Below are 25,343 nucleotides of genomic sequence, written 5' to 3'. Positions count from 1 at the left end.
TCTGCCTGATATATTAATTGCTCCATAATCCGTGTCTTGTCGTTTTGAAAGGTATTCGGTGCATAGACTATTTTGTCGCGACGAAGAATCACTCGAGGCCGTAATGCGTACGTGGCTCGAGCGACGTGACGTCATCACGTTCGACCGCCAGAGGGTCGCCAGTCGAGTTACGCAGTAGGCAGTGTGCGGAGCTCTCGCCGATTGCAGGCCCAAAGTGACTGGATTCAGCGATCAAAGGTAAGATTGTCAATGTGAATTCGCTTTTTGATCAACGCTTGTTGCATGTAGTATACGTGAGACGTGAATATTTCGTCGGATCATGTTCCGTAACGTAGCACGCGGCCGTTTCACTTCGTGGCGTGTCTGCCTGATATATTAATTGCTTCATAATCCGTGTCTTGTCGTTTTGAAACGTATTCGGTGCACAGATTATTTTGTCGCGACGTAGAATCACTCGAGGCCGTAATGCGTACGTGACGACGTGACATCAACACGTTCGACCGTTAGAGGTCGGTCAGTCGAGCTTCGCGATGCACACTTACGTAGAGCTCGCCGTTCGTGGACGCAAAGCAAGTATATACAGTGGTCTCAAAATACGCATGTTAATGCGAATTAGCTTTTCGATCGTTGCTCCTTACGCGTGAAGTAATTACAACACGAATAAACTGCGTATAAGTACAGTCTCCTCGCTGCGGCTGGGATCTCAATAATAACCACAATACTTTTTTTTGTTTAAGGCAACAATCTGGAGAAAAGTGAACGCAGTCTCGTCGCCGATATTAGTAAAAAGAAGCAAGCTGCAGCCGACTTGTTGGGTATTCCTGGAGTACCAATGAAGTAATTGGGCACGAAGAATTTATTACGAACATTTTGAGAACGGGAGTGCCATAAAATCTCGTGGGACAACGCTTTAATGTAACATTCGATCAGCCTACACGACTGTAGCTCATTTCCCGTGGCTTTGGAGTGTGTCCTGCCCGCGGAAGAAAGATTCGACCCATCCCAGTTGTTCTGAGAGAAGGAAAAGGCCTCAGAAAAATATCGTGTACGACTGGAACAACCTGAAGGTAAGAATCGCTTTTTCTTTACGCCAAACAAATAACTTTGTCGTTTTAATAATAAAAAAAATTTTTATTTCTATTTCACTAATCAAATTTCGTTTTCTGTTACAGGAAAGGACTGAACGAACCGCCGGCGGTTCGTTAATTTTGTTTCGCGAGTGCCGATCTGGGTCGCGCGATTAAATTCACCCGATTGTGAGTGTCCAGTTCCAGGAAGGATGACTCGACCCGTCCCAGCTGAGTGGAGGAGCAGGCCCGGGAATGGGCATCAGGCGCCGGCAAAGCAACTTATAAGTAAGTATTGATTTTTCTTTAGACACGTAATTTTTTTGTTCAATTTTTTTTAAATAATATCAGTCTCTCTACATTAATGTTTTTATTTTCTGTTACAGCCACCGGCAGTAACTTCAACTTTGCCGATGCAGATTGGTGAGTCGCATGGCTTTTTTTACTATTTGTTCCGGTGCCGGAGTTATAATGAATTGTACATTCAGCTGAAACATTAACTTTTATAATACCGATTTCAACCAAAAGTTTATGAAAAATTGTAGGTAATAAAAAATACCTTTCCTCCACAGATCTTTACATTCTAATAACCCCGGCACCGTTATTATTTCTTTATTTCGTCCCAACTTGCTAATCAGTCTGCGATATTCTCAATAAAGTACGGGATGTATGTAAAATGGGGAATTACAAAATATAATATTTAATTTCTACATACTTTAATATAGTAAACATTTACCAGCCATAAAATTCTTATTTTTGCATATCATTATAAATATAAATTATACATACGCTAATTAATCACAGACACTTATCATAAAAATATAATTCGATCGCTGATAGAGAAATCTTTATTTCTCCCATATATCATTGAGATCAATATCGTGTCGCTCCATAAACGTGTGAATAATATTTTTATTTCGTTACACCGTTACGTTTATAATCACTTAAATTAATTAACTTTTATTTCTCTATACACATAGTTGTATACTTTCGTCTAGAACTTTTAATACTGTAATTTATTCGGCGGAATGTAGCATTTATTGGTCGGACAAATAATATTTAAATTCTTCATAAAAGTATAGTCAGTTTATTCAACTTTGTTTGTGACTAATTATCAGTATCTCTTTATTCTCAACGTCTTATTCAAATATAATTCCGTACACACGACTAAATATAAAATAAAATAAAATATAAAAATTTGTTACCGCGGCATTATCTTAAATTGCGCTGATTAAACATGTTACTTTGGTGTAACAACTAAAATAATTTAAAACAATTTTAATTATTCGTAACTGATTGATGGAAGAAGTGATTAAAATTTACTCAATATTATATGAAATAAGTATTATTTTTTATGATTATAAGAAATGTGGTGTTTAGGTCTTTTATTTAAGTAACTAATCGATCGCGTGCAGTTGGCTCTGTCGAAGTTCGTTGATTTTTTAACGATTCGTTAACGCCATTTGGATACGTCGATAGAGTGATGGTAGTTTCTTGCTCTTTAATCGGAGTTGTAGGTCGTATATCACCTGCCATAGTAGAGAGACGTATTACACTTCGTTGTTCTCGGCGAGAATCGCCCAAGTACTTTCTCGAACTGACAAGTGAAAAGCTTTGTCCCCGTCCGCGCGAACTTAGATCTGACGATCGCCGATGACGTTTCCGCATCCTTTTCGTGGCGTAACACAAGTATCTGACGCAAATCACAAAGTTGTTTAGATATGATCAATCAACTGAGTGTATCAATTAAGCTAGTTGTTAGGTCCTTTGAATAAAAAAAAAATAAAAATTTGAAAGTATCGTAGAGTTAGAAAAACAAGAGACGCATTATTGCCGTGGTAGATATTACAAGTTTAAGCTTACCTATCAAAGTATTTTCTGAAAGTACCACTCACGCAGTAGAGAGCGATAGGGTTGATGCAACTGTTCATATAAGCGAGACAAAAGCCCAGTATGCGAAAGAAGTGCCAAAAGGCATTGTAATCCTTCTCCGCGGTCGGGTTGTGGTAAAACCATATCATGAAAACGTGCTGCGGAAAAAAGCAAACGGCAAATACAATGACGAATGCCATTACCATCTTCGCCACTTTTTTACGGGCTTGTATTTGCTTCACCTGAAACACAGCATAATATCCGTTTGAAAGAATTCGAGCCGGTTACCGTATAAACTAACTCAAGGTTGTAATAAGATCGTAAATCTTGTGGCGTTTGCGCGTATGCAGATGATAAGGTACAATTTATAGAAATAGAGATAGAAATATATAGATACGAGGGACGGAGGGGGGAAGGAGGGGGGGAAATTTGAATTCAAAGAAAATGCCTTTAAGATGATTGCATTTCATAATTAAATCATAATTAAATTGGTATTTGAATGTGTGTGGGCTAACCTGGCCTTGCATTTCGCCGAGTATATTTCTCGTGCTGCGCATGAGATGTCTGGCCATCAGCATGTAGAAAACTGCGATGATGCAGAGGGGTATGATATAGTAGACGAAGAAGCGACATATCACTATCACTTTTGGATAGCTCATTCCAAATTCCTCGACGGGAAACGGATAACACGCCTTCAATTGCACGATATTTTATGTACACATATATTAAGTCACTAGATCTCTTCTAGATAATTTATAAAATAGAGAAGTACACCGTTTATTTTAGCAATCTGCTTATAGCGGCTGCCAACGAGTTTTAAAGGCTAGATCTAAAACGAGATTATTTATGAGTTTAATCCAACTTACGCAAAAACTTATGTTTGAGTTAACCTTGAATTCTTTGATATATGAAAAGGAAGCTGGAATAGCACATATTACAGCCAAGACCCAAATCATTACCGCGATGGTTGCGGTGAAGCGTGTTGCTCGTCTCCCAGTACCTTAAACGAATAATCAGATAGTTAAATCGTCACATTTTATTTCCTTTTTTTTTATTGTTTTTTTTTATTTTTTTTTTTAAGGAAACACTTTCTAATAAAATGTTACTTATCTCCATAAAAAATGCACGCAGTCTTTTGAGACTTGATATCGAGAAAGATATTAATTATAATTGAAATTATTGCAAGCAATGAAATCGTTGTATTAATTATATGCGTCGCGTAATTTTTTTTTGAACATGATTTAGAGTCACGTAAGTTATGGTTTTATACCTGTGACATGTAATTTTCGCATTGGATCGACGATTGCGAAAAATCTGTCCGCTGAAAGTGCAGTTAAAGTAAAAACAGAAACTCCAATAGATATATCCTTCGCGCACTCGGAGAATTTGCATAGTAATAGTCCGAAAGGCCAGGAATCCAGAATGTAGACGGTAATGGTGAACGGGATGCATATTATTATCACCTACAATATATTAACATAGGAAATTAATGCAATGATAATTTAACAAATGTAGCAGAAAAATATTTGAGCATTATCAGCGACATATAGATGCATACAGTGTAAAGTTTTAGTACTTGGAGATTTTATTACAACTAAAAGCTTGATCTCGATTACTTTTATTTAATTAATATCGTCAACATCTGCTAAAACCTCAAATCGTAATCTGATATTTCGGCGGTCCGTGCTGACAGAATGAACCGCATCCGTCGATACCAGACTTTTTCGTTTTAAAAAGCGGCGAATATCTCTCGCTATAAGCTTTCGCGTAAGCTCATTGTGATTCAAACCGTGCATAACGTTGATGAGAACGTAAGGTACTTGTTCGTGTAACAAAGCGAAATAAGCATTTTCGGAGAACCTTGTTTTGGCAAAAAAGCTTACAATTGGAGCTTTTGGAAAAATATAAAAGATAATTGATATTACAAGCTTAAAAGCACTTCTAGATCGCGTTTAACATTATATTGTTTGATTTGATTCGCTGAGAGGCACGAGTCGAGCCAACCGCATTACAAAGGATTTGCCGTGAAGCGACGGTGCGAGAATCGACAGACTCGTGCTACTGTATCTATCTACCGACGTCATACTGAAACCGATCGATTTTGCTCCTCTACTTCTACTAAATCTGATAACAAAACACTTTCTAGTCACTAAAAATACATAATGTATGCATCTATATCGTAACTGTTAGATATTAATATAATAATAATTCAATAATATATATTTTCAAGTGTAGAAGAAAAAAAAAGCACTTTTGTTCAACATAGATATTGTCACTTTAAGATTGATACGTTACACAAACAGATTACGATTCTTTATGTAATGATAAAAATTGCCGGCGATATTTACTTAATTTATTTTAAAGAGGAATAATATTGAAAATTAAAAAGAAGAAGAAGCTTTTGAAAGAGAGAAAGATAAGGTAGCAGTTTGCTATGCGTCAAAAGTTTGAAATGTCGTTACGTCAAAACTTTGTAACATTTTACTTAACTTGGTCGTACATAGATTAACTATGATTGATGTCAATTCCATTTAATATAAAAGTATTGTGTGCTCGAATGAGTATTATAAATTTTTGAAAGTAGTTTAAGTGTTCTTATAGATTTTTTTTTTTTAAAAGTACGTAAAAAAGAATTTGCACATATCAGAAACTGTTAAAATATTATTATGTTTGTGACAATTAATTACTGCTAGTACATTATTTAATATGTTATGTAATAACATTATATAACATATTAATTAATGTACTAGCAGTAATTAATTGTTAGACTCTTTAATTTTATTATATCAGCAAATAATGGCAACTTTATTTATCTCTTATTCTCGAATTATATCCAATTCCGATTATGTAATATGATTTCTGCGTTATATATATGTTTTTTTTTTTTCTTAATATCACCGATTTTATACATTTGTTATTGATCGGTTTTCAAACTAGATATTATTTATAATTAAAACGGCAAAAACATATAGCAAATACTGAAAGAAAAATGATGAAACATATTGAGGGGGGAAACAGAAAGGAGAATATTGTATAAAACCAGCATACATATTTATAAAAATACTTGTAAAGTATAATTTAAATATCGATATAGAAAAATAACACATGCAGCGTAAAATCATAAAAATGTATAAAATAAAGCATTTAAATAGAAGATAGATATTTTTTGATAAATATTTATAGCTGCATAAATATTTGCCGGCATTTCGATATATATTGAGACGTACAAAATCCTTTAAATTACTGGTTTACTGTGGATACGTATGACTAGTTTTGGCGCTTCACAGAATTTCTTGTAGAAAGGATTTTGCATATATCTATATACGTATACATAAATGTTACGTGCCAGTAAATCTCCAAGTGCCAGCGAGAGGACGTATGTATTAGGTACGTTTCTCATATTTGTATGTCGAAGGATTGTAAGAACGAGCACGCCATTTCCAGTAAGACCGATGATAAAGATCAAAAGAAAAAGGATCGGTACGATATATGTTTCTGGCCGGTTACTATAGGGCGTGTATTCTTCTTCCTCGTCGTTGACGTCCTTTGTGATGTTGCCAAAGTCACTGTTTTCCGTGTAATTCGTTATTAACGCCAGTGGTGTTAATCTCGTTGTCATCATTAACATTGTAATCGAAGAGGACGGCGAGGCACTTGTCGCGTACGGCCACGACAGAGCCATTGTATCCCAACCCAAGCTCTTCCTTCCTTTTATGCTCACCGAGAGTATTACCCTCTTTGCATCTTTATATTTTGTATTTCGTTATCCAAATTACAAAGCCTCGAACAAGTTAGCTAGAGTTACATGCGCCGACTGCAAAAGAAAATAAAACGAAATATGTAACGTGTACTAAAAACGGTAAGACGAGATTTTTAATAACGCGGATAAACTTTTAACGTTAATTATTTTACAATTAGGAGATTTATTAATAACCGTGATATTATAATTTTTTATAATGTTGAAATTATTTAAACTCGATGTGATTTATTTCTATGCTTTAAATTATTACATTTTAATATATTTGATATTTACTTTGTGAATTATTTATATTCCAAGCATTTAGAACGTATGCAAAATGTATATACAGTGTAAGAATTAACTAGCAATGTATAAAAGAGATTATATGAGGGATAGCATATTAGAGAATAAAATATGAAAAGTATATTTTATATCAAAGGATGGTATAAAAATTATATTTATCCATAAATTAAAAGGTAAATTTTGAAATATAAGTTTTTTTTTTTTTTTTTTTTTTTTTTGGAATATCTATAATTAAGTTCTCACCGGAACAGATTTATTTGGCATAAGATAAATTGGCTTTTATTCATATTAAATATATTAAAATAAAACAGAAAAATTGACATAAATATTATTATTTTCAAATTAACATATTTATTACACATTTAAATTAACATATTTATTAATCCATTTTATTTATCACATTTAATAATTTCTTTCTTAATTATCATCTTTATTTTTACATATATCAAACAGTTCTTCTTTCATTTGTGCTTTTGATTAACGAATAAATATTTCTGTTGTAAATCTTATGTCCTTTAAATTCGACTTGCAGTTGATATTTAACGTCTGCGAAGTAAATCGAGCCACCGGTCATAAAATTGTGAACGTATTATTTGTGCTCTTTTGTAATTTGCAATTCTGCAAACACTTTATAGAATCGTCGCAATTTTCGATGCAGTTTCAAATGTTAAATGAACGCCGTGTATTGCCGCCGTGTGTAACGTTTGGCACAACGTGTAGGAGTAATTTTCGATGGATACACATTGTTAGCCGTTAATCGATTACAAAATATTTTGCACAATTCGCGCAGTAGAGATATGTCGTTGGCCATGTACAGGAATATCAGTCAAGCAATATAAGATAAGGTTAATCCTCCGATACGGATTGACACATTGCTAAACCCTTTGCACCCTTAATATATTACAACTTTTTCTTGATAAAGAAAATATCTGTTGGGATAAGTCTAAAAAAGATTGAAACAAAACTCGGAACAAATTCTAATCAAAGCTAAAATATTATGCTCACAAAGAAATATCAATTATAAAGAAATAATAAGACGTGGAGTAGAATTATTGAATATATTTAAAATCTGTAAGTTAAAAAGTATATTTTCGTGTTCGGAAAATATTTAATTGGCCATAAGCATCGCTGTTCTTCGAGCTTTAATCCACGTATCGTTGCAGTAAGCATATCATTTTCGATTCGGCTTTGCCATGCCACTGTAAATTCCGAGCTTGAGCTTTATTGAAAGATAAGTATGACGTAAAAACCGACAAGACAACGTAACAAAAGTAAAATGGTTTTGTATCGAATATTCAGAATTAGATGTGTCTCCTACGCATTTGTATTCTTTGAATTTTTGAATGCACATACGCATATGTATTCAGCATTTATACGTATATAACGCGTTGACATTTCACGCAGTTCTTCCACTTAAGCGATGTGACATTAAACGTAGTTTATATTGAATGCAGTATTTCGTTTTACAAATGACAGCGCGTGATGAAGGGATTTTTAACTTATCCACCATAAATCCGATCTAAATTTAAAGCGTGTTAAAACAAGGCTAGGGTGAGCAGGATAAAATAGGATCAGAACCAACGAAAGGTGAATATTATATTATTGTTCGAAAGCGCTGAGATATTATTAATTCAGTTGCACATTTATTTCGCCGGCAGTACAACTATATCTCAACTAAATAGCAAGCGAGGTATAATTAGAGAAATAATATAAACTACATATTCTGGGAATCTAAAGTTTTGTAGGTTCAGATGTGAGATAATAATCTTACGAAATGGTATACTGCTCTGTAAAAAAGCAATATAATTTTTTAAATAATTTAGTTTTCTATTCCTTGCTATACATATTTTTTTGTGGACTCGTGGAGAATATAATGAAAATTCGAACGATGGAAATTCAATGAGTATCGAGTCCATTAAATCATAAGATTTGGTGACATTTCGGTAGCTGTATTATTGATGTATGTATAACTTATGGATGGATTAGAGAGAAAGAGAGATAGACAGAGAGAGGTAGCAGCCAACGCGATACGTGTTAAAATCTGTATAGAGTAACTAGCTCTCTAATTCCTATTGCGGGTACATCGCATAATGTAGATTCATGAAAGCAATATATTATGTAACATCGAACTACTAATATTGCATCTCGTTTCGGTATAAGTTTCTGTGATTACTATTTAGCTCAAGTGTACTGGCGATGCATTTGCGACTGATGGCGCACAGCTTATTACATGAATATTCAATACTTGACATATTTCAAATTTTTTACTTAATTTTAAATATCGGTTTTAAAGAAAAATGACTTCCTCTACCATTCGTGGTTGGAATAGAATCATTGGAGAAACATCGGTTATCGGAAAAATATTCTATTTAAATCAGATGCGTTTTATACCGCTGGTAAAAAAAAAAAAAAAAATAATAAAAAAACGGACGAGTAAGTATACTTTTCATGACTACAGAAATAACAAATACGTTTTGCTCATTTATTTGCAGATATAAAAATTATAAGGAAATTAAACAGCTAAGTTAAAAATTTTTTTTTATTTTAGTGCCACACTTGTGATAAATGGCTTTACGGTTTTTCGCTCTTTTCATTTGAAACATAAAAAGATATTTGTACGTATGTGTGGGCGTTTCCATCAGAGGTTCGGCATTCTCTATGTTTTTACGCGTTTGATTAAACTTCCTGTATCCATTACCCGTCACTCACTCTATAATCTTCGCTTCTCGTTAATTTATCTTCTCGCGACAACTCCCATCTTAAAAATAAAATAATTGGCGATAAGTCTAATTATTTTCCTCGTCAAAGTATCGCATTGTAATTTGTATTTGAACAACATTTGCGTATCTTAAATTAATATAAATTTAGACATCAGTGCCAAGAAAAATATAGGGCATCGTGAATAATTATAGCATAGGTGCTTTAAAAGTGACGTAACGCAGTTACGGATCTTGACATTTAATCACGCTTTAAACAACTGTACGGTTTGCGAATATTATTTTAAAATTTGAGATAAAAAGTAGAAATTTTCCAAATCTTTTAACGTAACGCGTAATAAATATTTTTTAATTAATTCCGAGAGTTTAATGGAGCACGAAATATTATGTAATTTAATACAATATACATCGAATGAATAGGATTTCTGTAGTAGTATATTTTTTTCCACAGATAATACGATTTTTTTTTTTTCTGGCAGTCGCGGAATATCCATCGTCGTATTTCTTTGTGAGAACCGTACAAAACTTGCGCGTGAAAAAAAACTTGCGCGTAAAACGCGAAATCTCGCGCGGCTAGTGTCATAAACATTTTAACGGCCTATGACGAGATTCGTTTTAACCGTTTTCCCCTTGGAGGGTATTACAGGCCAAATAATGGCTGTTAATTGGGTTGAGAAAATAATCAAATTTAGACACATGGCCCGACGAATTTGCGGTAGGTCGAACGGTCTTCGGCACCGTTTATTCTATTACGACCAACTATTACCGAGAGTTACATTTCCATTCTTTATTTACGCTTTAACTCACTCAAATATATATCCACCTTACATTATCATTAGCAATGCGGAAAAAAAATATTACCCCGCGCGACGCTAAATGTATCGTGATATATCAATCTATCGGGCGTACTGCATTAATACACTGAATTGCTTTCGGCTCTCATCATATTACGATAACAACTTTTCGCCCAAAGCTATACTTGGGAAGTATTTTTCTTTTTTCTTAAGGCAATATTGTTGATAAGTTTCACGAAATAGGTTATCACAATTCGCTATTACGTTTTATTTCTTGATTTATTGTCCCTGCGTAAGACGTTATTCTTACCGTATGTACTTATTTAAAAAGCTCATAAATGCACGTTGAATAAAGCGGCTGCTTCGGCTCAACAATACATTGCATTACTTGTAGCTGTCGGGTTTGTCGTCAATTTTCCGAAGCGCACTTTGCCGCGAATGCTTTTTCGTAATGCCCGAGAGATTAGACAGATTTGTCGCACGCCGCATTGTTCGCACTCGTTCTCGATCGATACAAGAGCTAAAAGAAATTTCTTTTCGTCAGCCCTGAGGGTGATTTCCCTCCATTTACGATCTACCTGACCTCGTAATAACTCAAGTACTAATACTATGTCGCAGGTGGCGAGTCAACGCCGTATTGGCTGTTTCCGTAACTTTTGCGAGTGAAAAGGTTTACGCTTGACATTAGACAAGTTTAATTAGTATAATAATAACGAAGAATTAGAAAATATAGGCGGAATTTTGTTCGGGTATATCGAGCCTGTCTTGATTGACTATTGATATAGGATGTGATATTTGCGTATTTTATCTTTTCTGAGATAATATTGCATAAAGAAGAATGATATTACTCCATGCAGTACTTTATCGAATATATTGTTGCAGACAAAAATTGCGTTCAGATGAAAATATATTTTACAATCGGCCCCTTATTTCTTTATACTCGTTAGATATTGATATTACAATTGACATTGAAACTGAATTATTCGTTAAAAATATAATATTAATCGAATAATCTTATTTTCTACCTTCAAATATCCATTTTAATTAAAAGTCGCTTAATTGGCAATTATATAAATCATTCGATGACTCATTTATATGCACATTTGCAATATTAATTAATCAAATTATGCAAGAATTATGCAAGAAACCTATTATCACATATGTATAATAAAGCACAGTATATCATTTTTATCTATATTGTTAGAAAAAAAAAAAGAAGAATTAGGTGAAATATTCTCGCAACGAAAACAATTACTCGCTGCACGTACGATGTACGTACATTCTATAATGCACTCGGAACGTGATAACGGTTTTCGAAGTGACCATCTTTCATTTTATTCTCAAACATCTTGAGCTAACACTTTCCCCCGGCAAAATATTTCAGTATGTAAGTAGCATCGAACTTTCCGAGAGTTCGTAGTTCCTCTTCATCTCGTACCTGCTCGCGTTATCGTGCTCATTGATATTTAGCGTTATGTTGTTTTTAATGCTAATATGCGGTTTTTTTACGGTAATATGCGGCACGGCTCGCAATAAATGGTAACGATTTAATTTATGAACTGGCCGTAACATTGATAAACTGCATTGCACGCTTCGTGTGCACTCGACAAATACTGCTCAATTAGCATCACCGATTAATGTCGACATAAATATTTCATGGCGGGATGCACGTTTACGCGTCGTGGCGTAGGGAAATAGCCGTTGGTCATCCGGATGTTGTACGCATCCGTGATAAGTCTGAAATGCATTTATTAGTCCACACATACGGGACATATACGTCGCGACGATATGTATAAGCGAATATGTGCATTCGGTAATATACGCCGTGACATTTAGAACGCACGAATGAACTTCATGAATCCTCAGATCCAGCATGCGTGCGCGTTCGGGACATTCGAATATACTATCACATGGTGCTCAACGATGCATTTAATCGCGATATTTGCTATTCGCACAGTGAGAATATTTCCAGAAACTATCTTTATTACTTCTGTTAATTACTTAACCTGAGCGATTTTAACGAGAGAATTGAGATCATCGTTATGATTTATTGGAAATAATTTTATTTGTCGATATAGTGTAATTCTATAATATTTGGTTACATTTGAAAATAATGTATTGTGGTTTAAATATTTTTGCGAATGTTTTTAATTGCCAATTATTTGAAATCTTTTATATATTATCGTATATTTGCGTACAAGTTCTAATTAATCGCTTTAATAGACTTTATTGTAATTTTTTTAATAAATTTGTGTAATATAATGTATAGTATAGTTACGATAGAGAGTTATATTCGATCTAATATCTGTCGATGGGGCCATCTGGCACACGTTTTCATGCATGAGAGATATAAAAAAAAAGGAAATTTAAAAATACGTAGTTCCCTAAAAAAATATTGTTACTATCGGCGAACTGTATTAAAAAAAAAAAAAAAAAAAGGCGAAGGGTTTGAGCTGTGACTTTTAATTGCCATATCAATGCAAAGTTTAATTTTTAAATGACTTATCGAAAAGCTTTCTGAAGTGTAAATTAGTTTCGCTCTTTAGATGTTAGCAATATAAATTCTTGTATTTTCTCATTTATGACATACTCAATTTCTAAATCATTGCTAAAAACTTTAATGTCAGCGTAACTTTGTTATGCAGCTTTATTTAAAATTACAATGGAATTTATGGATTAATTTGGTTTGTGTGCCATTTGTACATACTCGATAACTGTAAAATACCGATTGGTCACAGTTTTGTGTGTAGGACACTCAATATAACTTTATTGTCTTTTAATAAAGTCTATTGAAAGATTATACGTATAAAGCCTATTACAACGATAGCTTTTTCAAAAGATCGCAGTTAATTAACAACATATTAAACGTCGTATCACAGTATTAAAATTCGATTTTTTTCATTAAACGAACTTAATTGTTTTTTGAAGTTTTTCTGTTATAATACATTTTTTATTATAATACATTTATTGAGATATAATCGTATAACGAAAGGATTTGCGGGCTTTAAATCTTAAATATTTATTATTTTTCTGCAGTAGAAACTGTTTTTAACTTATTTATTGAAACGAGAAATTATACACGAAGCATAAGCTTCGTAACGTACCACTCGTGACGTATAATAGAATTCAATATTTCTATATGTATATGAACAAATATTCTTGGACGTAATAATTTATACTACTCTACATCAATATATCTGATAAAATTTGATTTTAAAAAAGAGAATAAAAATACCTTTTTTTTTTTTTTTTCTTTTTCGCTTTAATTTCACTGAGTGCTCTTGTTATTTATAATGTATTTTAAACAAAAATGTTTTGCACGTTTGTGCATTATGAATATTTTTATATCTAAAATGAATGCTACAGATGTAGCAACTTAGTTTAAAGCAATACAAGCGTTATTAAGCGGCAGTGGAATTCCAGGGAAGTTTTCTTAAAATGCAAGTCATTTAAATTACGAGCGTGATAGTAATGTTATACATAAATTAATGTCAACGGAAACAGCAATAGTGTACTTATAATCGGATTACATTTTCATTCTGCTTTCTTGTTCTCTTCGAAGGCAGATTTGCCAAGCCGCTTACCGGAATTGTCGCTGCTTGTTTATTGATTTATATGTTAGCAATGTTCATGCGTGTTTATCAAGTTGTTACATAATGGAAACTTGTGCGATAATTAGAGCTCAAGATTAAAAGTTTAAAAACTATGCCGATCGTGACCCCCCGGGAAGTATCGAAAAGTTTTATTGGGTTCACAAAATTATTTACGTTCTTGTTGACGCTTCTGATAATAAAATGATTGAGATAATTAAGTTAGCGAGGGTTGTTTGTCGTCATTAAAAATGACGGTTGTCTCATTGCCGCGAATATAATAAACGGTTTAATTAGAAGCGAAACGCATTTCGTCGGGCGTAAACGAAACTGACATAAAAACCACGTGGATGAAGGCTAGCGTTAGAAAATAGTACTTGCCTCGGCGCAACGTGGTTTTAATAATTGCTCTCCAGCGGTAAGCTTCATTGACGTTAATCTATTCACACGGGGTAAGCAAAAGCATAAGTCAGACACATAAATCATCGAGCTTGAACTTCTCACCCTTTCTCTCTCGAGGGAGCTAGCATAATCCCATTGACGTCTTACGCTAGGGTCATCATAAAATTGCGAAAGTATTTGCTTTCCTTCCCCGTTATTTGTATTATTTTTTATTATCCTTTAAAACATATATCTATCCACTCCTCGCATTATCACGTCGCGAATGATCTCGCGATAAAAAGTTTTCATAGTCTTCTTCACGCGTGTTCAAACTATGTTAGTTGATTAAAAAAGTTATTTCTGTAATAAAGTATCAATGTCTAGTGACATGTACGGGCTAAGTCCTTTATTTAATGAGCGCGTAGTATTTCGGTGGCTCAAAGCAAGGGATACACGGGTACTTTATTGTAGGTTCAGGAGTATAAACAGTTATTCGAGACTCTTTATATAAAGGTGTACATGATCCTAAACATGTAATGATTTACTTGTAAAAAAAAAGAAAAAAAATGGTCTGGATTTCAAAATTTTAACAAAACATTTTTACAAATGAGCATATTACGCTGAGAATTTATTACATTAATGAGATTCCATATTATTAAAATTCGCATTACCTAACAGAAAAAATGGTAGGAATTTTGAGGATTGATAACACGTTCATAAATTTAGACAGCGATATAAAAGATTCAATTAACTATACTAATTACACGATATTTAAATTTTTATATTAGCCACATTTCATATAAATTCTCTTTTTATTGATAAAGAAAAGATTTTAGATTTCAAAAATTTCTTGATAAATGCTTGAATATTCAAATTGATCTCGTGAAGCTTACTTGACTGCAGAATCTATTTCGCAACTTTAAAAGAGCTCATTGGAATAAATCGTGCATGCGAATTACTAACTGTATAGATTCCAAACTTTTATTGAGAACGTTCGTTTACGAATGTGCTTGCAATGCGCATTTTACATGATTACGTATCCTATTGGGCTAATATATTACTTTAGGAAAGCTCGTAGAATGCGATCGAAATAGAACAAATGATAAAGAGACTAATTTAGAACTTGACAATCAGGAAATATATTATTGAAGTTATAACGTGTGATTAATGCGTTAGAAATATCATCATCAGTTTCGAATCAATAACGATTGACAAACATTGCTTCCGCAATGGCACGAATTAATACAGTTACAAACAATAACAATTTGTAATCAGTAACAGCGAATCTGTATTATTGCAATTATATGTTAAAAGTCAAATTTCTGCAGTTATTAATTTGTAAAATAAAAATCAGTGCGGTTCCTTTGGTTTGATAATTTTGAAACGCATTTGATTATCCTGATCACGCATTTATCATAGATATTAAAATGCATAATTAAGATAAAACGGTTTCTTCTTCACTTTATTGACTTTACCGCGATTAGACACTAAATTAAGGCTGATGTGTAATTACCGTGAAAATTAAACGTGGGAAAAATGAAAGCAGTATGTAAGAAAGATAAATTGATTGAGCTTTTCTACGTACTTTTTTTTAAAATAATGATGCTAATTATGTCAACTATCTGAATGTAATTAATGAATTAATTTCATGCAAGTTACATATATATGGCTTTTCGATATTCGACGACATTGTAATTCGATTACATTAATTTTTTACATTATTTGCTTTATTCTTATTTTTCATTGCGTTCGATCTTTCGTATCAGCGTGAAATTGATGTTGACATTAAACCGCGAATTCAAGAAGGAACTCGATGCTATTTGCCCTCATTAGATTTTGTATCGATATATCTTACAGTTGAACCATTATGATTTTTGTTACTGTTATCGTCGTCATTAATTTCAAAGTCAACGTCGTTTCCCTTATACGATTTCCGTGCTATGTAGAACAAGTTTCGCGATATCATTTTTCAACAGATTGGGAAAACGTTATTGAAGGAGTTTTTTTTTTTTTTAAGCGAATAAACATATTTATTATTGACGGGTTATTTTGTATCAGATACAAAAGATTTAACTATTATTACTATTGATTATTTTATTTTTTAATGTTGAAATTTTAATGAAAGTTGTAGAAAAAATCAAAGTTCTTTAACAAAAAAAAAAGATGAAAAAAATGTTCTCTCATATCAAAAACAGAATGTAGGTACTGCTGCTCGTCGTGGCAGTTTTGATTTTGCCAAAATATTACTTTTAGCTTTATTTGACAAATAACTTTTGCACCAATCTAATATGTTTTTCACGATGTAGAGACATATTTACATTTTCTCGTGAGCACGAAATTTATTCTACCTCCTTTTTTTTTTTTTTTTCCCCCTTCCAAAGAACTTCAATTTTCTGATTTTAATTGATATAAATTTTAATAATAAGCAGAAACTTTTTTTTACGTTAATCTCTTGTATTCTGTCGTTGCGTATGTTTTTAAATATCGATACGCTTATTTCTTCGAACCAATTTAGTTTACGTCACATTGGTAAGAGGATAGCAACTGATAGAAGTACATCGTAGTATTAACCTTCGAACTTTTTACCCCGTGAGATGAATCCATTATCCACCACGGTGTCTATAAATAGAGGGTGTGTTTAAAGTTTTATCACGTGTTGGTGGTGCATGTTGCTAAATTGCGATAGGAAGTTTCGTAATAGGTAAGATGATGGAGATGCGACTGGTGGTTGCGAGCTTCCGATTTGAATGTGAACACGCGTCGACAAAAGTTCCACGCGTTAAATTGGCACTGGTCTCTTGGGGTTTACGTGCAAGCTCGTTCATCGCGCTCCCGTGATCTTTCTGAAATATTTGTGGAGCACGAGCGCGTTACCATCAACTTTCCTCGGGGGTCACGCATCGATTATTTCGCGTGAGAATATTAATGAAGGGAGAAAGAGATTTTCAAAATATCGCACTGTTGAAATTGTTTCTAGATTCACGAACGTTATTTGTAATGTAAAAAAAAAAATAAATAAAAATAAATAAAAAAATAAGTAAAAAAAAAAATAAAAAATAATGCTTTATCGGAATTGGATGTCAATAATCATCTGAAAATGCGTTGCCGAATTATGCTTCCGTTCAAGTGTTAATCATCACATACCACACATTTACTAATTATTCGCATTATTTTCACGAATGAAAGGTAGCTTTGTTCTGTTACATGAATATGCGCTTCACAAGCTATTCATGATTCGAGTATACTTAGCTTTTTGATTAATCGTCAGCAGGTTTCATATTAATTTAAAAATAATAAAATATTTATTGACTTATTTACGCATGTAATAATTGATAGACTGTGATAATAAGCACTTATTTTAAATTTAAGACGTTGGCTTTTACAAAGTAAAATGACTTGTAATAATCGGTAAAAATTACTGCTTGCATTTACGATAAGAATACGTTATTTTCTTTTCTTAATTGTAAATACAGAAGGTCGAACAATGACTTTTATTTGATGAACAAAAATTTTAATTGGATTCATTCGCGGAATGTAACACAATAAAAAGTCAGATTTTTTTTTTTTTACGTAGCAAAAGTAATAAGAATAATGAAAAAGGAGGATATAAAGTATAATATAATATCACGAAATAATTTTTTGTGATAAGAGAGTTGAATGAAGTTCTGCTAATATTGTTACATGAGTAATTCTGTTTCTAAGTTGGGTTTTATTAAAGTGAGGCTGAACTAATATTATTATAGCATGTTTTAATTAGTGAATTATTCTATTAATGCAATATGTAAAATTAAGTATATATAAAATTTTCTTAATTGTATTATAAAAGCAAGACGGAATTAATTTTAAAGACAAGTTAAAAGATATAATTACCATATAATTTGTTACACACGAATGATAGTTTGCGTTTTTTAAAAGATTTTTTTTTCTCAAGTCCTAAAACATTATTTCATTCTTTATGAATTATGCAGGACGATAATTGGTTGAGCATAGATAACGAGCGGAAACATGAACTTAACTAAAATAATGAGAATAGGGTCTTTACGGCAAATATATCAGTTTACTTTACCTTTATTATAATTTTTAATTAACCGCAGATTTCTAAGCAGAGGCCTTAGTCTGATTGCAGGGATAGTCAGGATATCGTAATAAATATTTGTCCAATTGAATAATTTTTAAATTGTTAATGTACTTTAAAGAAATAAGAGCGTAAAGAAAAAAAAAATAAACACAAAAATTGAATATAATAAAAGACGACAAATTATTGTGCGATTAATTAAAGACCGTCAACACGGTCTTGATTGAAAGTTATCTTAATTGAAAATAATTGAATTTCTCTCTCTTTCTCCTTTTATGTTAAGAAAAAACAGACGCAAAATGCATTCTCGAAGTTTTATCTTGCTGCATTATCTTCGTTTGCACAAAAAAATTTTTTTCCATACAATTCCATTCATATTTTCAATTCTATTTCACATTTTCATGAAACGTGCTCACGTTTCTTTTCTGGTAGGGCATATAAACACGATACGGAACTGTCGTACCGTTAGGATGAAATACAATGGGGGCAGAAATTTTTCTCGTAAACTCAGACCTCTACACGCATAAATAAAGCGTCAAATATTTTTAATAATTTAAAAAAAATACCCGGTTAATTTTTTTTTTTTGACCGACAGCACGCTGTGGTTAATGTTTGCGTAGAAAATAACAGAAGCAACAAAACAATAAAGAAATAAAATACGATATGATTTCTGACTACTTACAACGTTTTATCACTTCTCGTAATAATTTAGTACAAATCCGCAAAGTAATAGGCACACATTCCTTATGTACAGAGTACACATCCCTTATGTAGGTTTATGTACAGATCTCTTAATAATGTATCTGAGCTGATGTACACTGTCGTAATTATTAAGTATCTATTTTATCAAGTTAATAAATTATGTAGTAATTAAACGAGTATTAAAATATCAAGAGAAATTGTAGTAAATGATTAACAAACTTGCGTGATTGCAGTTTTTGGTTAACGTGTTTGATATCTTTGTATAAATGTCGACCACTGATAGTATTTAAATGCCATCACCATACGCGACTTTTTGAAGGCACATATAACATGTACATTTTACGTCATACAACATATGCTTGAAATCGATACATTTCACTGTCATACATGGTAGAAAAAATTAGAAATTTTTTTATTTCTAATATATTTATTGTATATATGAATTTAATTTGGAGAACTTAATTTGAATGGTAATGCTCAAAAGTAATTTAAAATTATCGGTAAGCACGAAAAATTAGATACATTATATTATTACGTGTTTTTTTAAGGTAATAAAACAGTTTTTAATTTTATTTACGTAATTATATTACTCTTTCTTATATAAATTGCGCGTTATGTTGAAAGAAACGAGGGTAAGCTTTTTGTAATTAGCAGCGTAAAAATTAATGAGAAGCTTAGTATTTATGTTTACATTTTAATCGGCAGCTTATGCAAAAGTTGATTCTTTAATTATATAGACTCTTTTTTTTTTAATTTGGTTATTAAATTTTTTTAAATACATATTAATAATATCAATATTAGAACCGAAAAAAGAGAAATAAAATAAAAGAGAGATTTAAAAATTAAAATACAATTTTCTTCGTGTATTTAAAATTAAAAATATTAGGCAATATTACTAAACTAATATTATATAAAGTACTGGTGTTTACTAAAGCATTACTAAAATTAATTTTAAAGTTAAAATATTTTTTAATGAAAGAAAGATGCTTGAAAGTCCAAAATTATTTTGTGCAGTTGTATATAATGTGTAACTACGTAGAACTTTTTTGAACATACCGAATTATTTTTATCTGTGATTAAATGAATAGCGACACAAACAACTGTCACATCAATAGCGAATAAATAGTGCATAAATTCAATTTTAATGGTAAAAGTTTATATTGCTAAGGTTTATATTTTAGAATTTCGAAAACGTCATATACTGTAAAACCTGCTAAATGTGTCGAACATTAAATTGCGGTTTATTTTATAAAATTTTTTATTAATAACTATCGAACGAAAATAACTTAAATTCAGCGATTTCAAACGCTAGAAACAGTTTTATAATGCGTTTTATTGTTTTCACATTTCTGCGAATTGCACTGCCGTGAAACTTTTTATATTCATTTTAATTTATTTTTGTGGACGTTCCGGATTAAAACTAACGAATATACATTATAAAACGCGAAACAGATGATAATATTCGTTAAATCCTTTGTACTTTTTGCGAAGTTTACTCCATGATCTTTAAACAATCAAGTTTATTTGATCGCGGAGTTCTATTAGTAGTGCGCAAACAGAAATTTCCCGTGTAAAAAGATACAAATTTCTTTAAGCTCAATTAAATCTTTGAGGCCGATATAATTTAAATAAATACAGACGTCGATGTTATTTAATTTAAAAGCGATTGGTAACGTCGCAAAATGTAGGAAAAGTACCGTTGCGTTGAAATGTTGGATTTTTTACTAAGTCTTGAAATTTATATTTATAAACATGTCGATTTACTTACGGATTGATGTTCACGGTTGGAGTTGAAAATAGAACAAAGCACAGAGAGTAATGAGATCAAAAGGAGAGAGCAACCGCGCCGGTTCGACACCGCGACGCTACTGGCCGCGGCGGCATTATCCGCGCGAGAACTGACGCGTCGTCCACCCTGTACGATCCACCACCACTTACCCCTGTAACAGAGAATCAACCCTTGCCCAACCCGTTGCTGTTTCTCTCTTTCTCTCCGTCTGTCCCTTGCTCTCTTGTGCTTTCGCTCTTTTTTTTTTTCTTTCTTTCTGTTCCTCGACGCAATGTTACGTAATGTATTTATATGCAAAGATCGAGCAAATCTTTTAATCGAACTGCAATATTCTGTTCACTGCAACTTTTGCAGCCATTAAAGTACGCTACACAATATCCAACGCAGGAATTAATATTTATGTACTAAACTAAAGTTCGTTTATTATTGCAACTGTTTGAACTTAGAATTAAAATCTCATTTAAAAAGCTAGAAAGAACAATCTATTATACTTGCTTACTTTTCCGTTTTTTAACTCTGCGATCACGTAAGGATTTCTATTCAGGAAATTGGGTGGTATCGTGAAACTTTTGTCAATTTCAGTTTTTTACTTGAAGAATAAATATTTTTACCAAATGGTGGTTTCTTTTTAGGTTAAACTTTTGTACAATTTTTTTTTTATTAACAAAATTTTATTTTGTAGGATTTTTAATAATATATTGTATAATATTTTAATAATCATAATTTATACGTGAATGTATGAAATTTTTATGTTCTATTTTGCTATTAATTTACGATTAGTGTGAAAAATTAATTAATCAATTACGCTTCGACATTGCACTTAAAAGATAGTTTATAGAGGACTTGAGACGTTAAAGTGGAATTTCTTAAAAATCAATACATTTATAACGTAGCTGATGAATAACATACATATTCATACACTGATAGAGAGGATAACTTGCATGTAATAATGTTTTAACAATTTTTTTTATATAAAAATATTTAAATACTTTTATTTTAAAAAATTGCTTAATGAAATAAAATTAGTGCTAAATAATAATCCAATTTTTAGAGAAAAAAAAATGATGAGAGAGAGAAAGTGTAAGAGTTTATTGGGTAATATTTTATATTTAATTCTAAAAATATTTATTTTCTTGCGACAAAACTTTAATGGCTATTTTAATTTATATATAAAAGAATATTACGTTATACATAATTAACCAGAAGAAAAAATTTGTATTCTTGTAGCTTCACTCTTTTTTTTTTTTTTTTTTATAACGACATTCTTGTCACAAAATTGTTTGATCACATACTGACATTTTTCCATTATAAATTTCATGCAAGATGATGTAATTTATTTTTCCTTTGATTCTCGGCGTAATATTCGCGAAGTTGCGTGAGGTCAATTGTACTTACAAAAACATGTTAAAAAGTTCAATTTTATTTTACGGTACAATGGAGTTTAAATAAGCAATTTTCACCGTTTTCCAACTATTTGAAATACATATTTACCACAATGAGCACGTATACCTTTTACGAGAATAAATTGAAAATTTTATCTTACTTATTTTCACGTGTTTTGTAATCTTGCGGCAAAGCAAAATAAAATGTAGCTGAAATTTATGCACATGCAAAGCTATATGAAAATATTTCAATATGCAACTATTTGACATGTGGTCACAATATTACAATGTTATCCTATTTTAATATACAACACGTTCACGCGTAATATATTGGTAATATGAGTCCTGAGGCCTCTTTTTTTGCATAAAAACAAGAGTAATAACAATTTTATGTGCCACATTGTTTGACAGCAATAAGAGATAAAAATGTTTTGTTATAACGAGAATCATTTCCATTTTATCAATAGTAGAGAACTTTTCCAGTACTTTACATTGATTGATTAATTCTCGTCTTATTTTGTCATTATCGCATTACAGCTCAGTTCATTCGTGGGGCGAGCATTCATTTTAATAAAGTTATATTACCAGTTGAAATCATCTGTTATGCATAGCGTGTTCAATAATGAGACACTTAATATTAAAAATGTAAAAGCCGTAAAGAAAACAGCATTTGTAATAAAATATTAATTGGCAAGAAAGAATCGATTCAAGCGCTATTAGGAAAACGTAAACTCTCGTTCTTTTAGACTTTTTTTTTCGTGCATTGCCTACATTTTTTTTTTCTCCTTCGAGAATAGAAAGATAATCTTTCAATCTTAGTTTAACATTTTCGTATCTTCTTTTTTCCGCCAATTGTCCCTTTTATATTTTTATTGCGCGTCAATTTACTAGGCATTAAAAAAATCATAGTAAAAAAACTTACCTACTTGTTCTAATTGAGTTTAATACGTATTATATCGCGTTTACCTGGTCTTATTTCCTTGCTCATCTCACAAACATGTTCACGTAGAATACGTATAATGTCGGTTTAAAATTTAATAACTGTAATACTGCAAAAGGGAGAGGCGTTATATACAACGTTCAGTTAAGTATTCTGATAAAACTGCGCTCATTATCCCCGGACGCTCTTATCTGAAAGCAAATGTATACATGGACTCGCTACTGCACATAATTCGTCGTCCTAATCGTTCTACGCCGGAACTCACACTCGAAATTAATATACGTCTACAAATGGGGGAAAAAAAAAAATAAAAATGCACGTAGTCCTTTGATACCAAAGAGCAGTTATTTCTGTCATATTATTAAAATAGATATGACATTCGTATATAAATTCGTGGAATGAATAGATGAATCCATGCATGCAGATTAAAAATGAGAATTTTATTTATAAGCTGTAAAATATTTTTTCCTCAATGTTCAAATTCAAATAAGATAGATTTCCCGTCTTGTTATTAAAGGAAACTTTGCTGGGTAGAGGAAAGTAAAGTTGTTTTAGTATTACCGCGAATATAGAGAACACGCCTATTTCTTACTTTACTTACTAATTTATAAATTATAATCTGATATCGTACACATATATCTTGATGAATTAAACGCCTTGATATATTTGATATAAAGATTTAGCGGTAAAACAAAAGGGGTAATATTTAATAAATATTGATTAACATTTATATACCGTAAGTAGAGCAGGATACATTTGAATTTATCGGACGGCATTTCGTACAAATTCTTCTAAGCCGACTGCGTCGCTATTATCGATCATTTTCCATGTCGTTACAGCTGGTTGCAAAGCTATTTTTTTTTTTCACTGAGGATAAAGCAGTATTTGAGTTACCAAAAAACAGTAAACTACTTTAATTATCATTTTATATGATATTATTATTTTTTATATGTCGTTTAGTTAAATATTAGCTTCTTCGAGCAAAAGAATTCGATGAAATCTTTCCAGCATTATTAGATTAATTTTATGGGGGTTTCTCTCGTATTAATTTATTAATAATATAAAAAGATATATTATTATAAATTTTAATAATACTTATTCTTTATTTATTTATACTTAAGCGACTATTCCCTAAAGCGCAAAATTTCCAAACAGTTATTTTAGTTAGTGATACATGTGAGTGGCACTAGGTGGCAATGTTACAACTGCTTTTAACATTTCCCGTCGAATGTCACACAGATTTAGAATTTATCAAGCAGGTTTATAAAAACCCGAACTCACGCTTCACATCGTCCTACATTTATATATTATTTTCTTTTTTTATACATATATTTTTACGCGATCGAAATTAAAATTGCGCTAAATAGCAATGCGTTTAAACGTCGAATAATCGTCGTTAGCTCGAAGAAACTGCGACAATCGATTGAATTCCAGTTAAGTGTACCAATCCTTTGAGTGTACACCGTGTAAAATTGCACGTAGCGTATCAGTATCTATTTACTCGAACCCTTTACCATTTTCGCGATCCTTCGTCAAACTAGTTTTCCCTCATATGCCCGAGGATACGTGACCATTTCGTTCTTTTTCGCTCTATGTAACGCTTTGAAGTCTCCGTAATAGCAAAATGATTGCATTCTTCACATCACGGTATATTTGTTTAATAGACGCATTTTTTTTTTTTTTTTACGTAAGAAATTTATATTATAGACAAATTTCAAAACGCACCGACTTTTTATTTGTCTAAAATAATTTATTTATATCGTTGAAAGATTCTCAATTGACTTGGCATATTTATTTAAATAATAATATTTAGTTTAACGCGTAATTTGCTAAATTTCGTGACGCGCTTTGTTCTGATTTATTTTAGAGATAAATTTTATGAAGTGCTATTATACGCCGTCAGCGCTCGTAGTGTCCGACAGTATATGAATTGATATTTCCGTGATCCAACTTCTTGTCACTTTAAACTATGTGAGAAACTTAAATGTAAGT

General features: G+C 31.8%; 2 protein-coding genes across 2 annotated transcripts in view; one reads left to right on the top strand and one right to left on the bottom strand.

The window, feature by feature from the left end:
• The window catches only part of LOC139107161 (zinc finger protein 90), a 124,006-nt gene that overhangs the window by 880 nt on the left and 97,783 nt on the right, over positions 1–25,343 (top strand). The window contains exons 2-5 of the mRNA XM_070664509.1: positions 52–237; positions 738–1,067; positions 1,173–1,355; positions 1,454–1,490. The gene's annotated coding sequence lies outside the window, so the exon portion shown is untranslated. The remainder of the gene's footprint in view (positions 1–51; positions 238–737; positions 1,068–1,172; positions 1,356–1,453; positions 1,491–25,343) is intronic.
• Positions 1,454–21,455, bottom strand: LOC139107156 (neuropeptide CCHamide-1 receptor-like). The gene is made up of 7 exons (XM_070664502.1): positions 21,009–21,455; positions 6,286–6,753; positions 4,210–4,402; positions 3,806–3,939; positions 3,455–3,631; positions 2,931–3,181; positions 1,454–2,760 (listed from the first exon to the last, which is right to left on the bottom strand). Exons 2-7 carry the CDS (start codon positions 6,619–6,621, stop codon positions 2,457–2,459), a joined length of 1,395 nt encoding a protein of 464 aa, XP_070520603.1. The 5' UTR covers positions 6,622–6,753; positions 21,009–21,455; the 3' UTR covers positions 1,454–2,456.

The sequence above is a fragment of the Cardiocondyla obscurior genome, linkage group LG12 (assembly GCF_019399895.1).
Source record: "Cardiocondyla obscurior isolate alpha-2009 linkage group LG12, Cobs3.1, whole genome shotgun sequence".
Taxonomy (NCBI): domain Eukaryota; kingdom Metazoa; phylum Arthropoda; class Insecta; order Hymenoptera; family Formicidae; genus Cardiocondyla; species Cardiocondyla obscurior.
The sequence above is the reverse complement of the archived record's forward strand: the minus strand, read 5'-3'. Positions and strand labels throughout refer to the sequence as shown.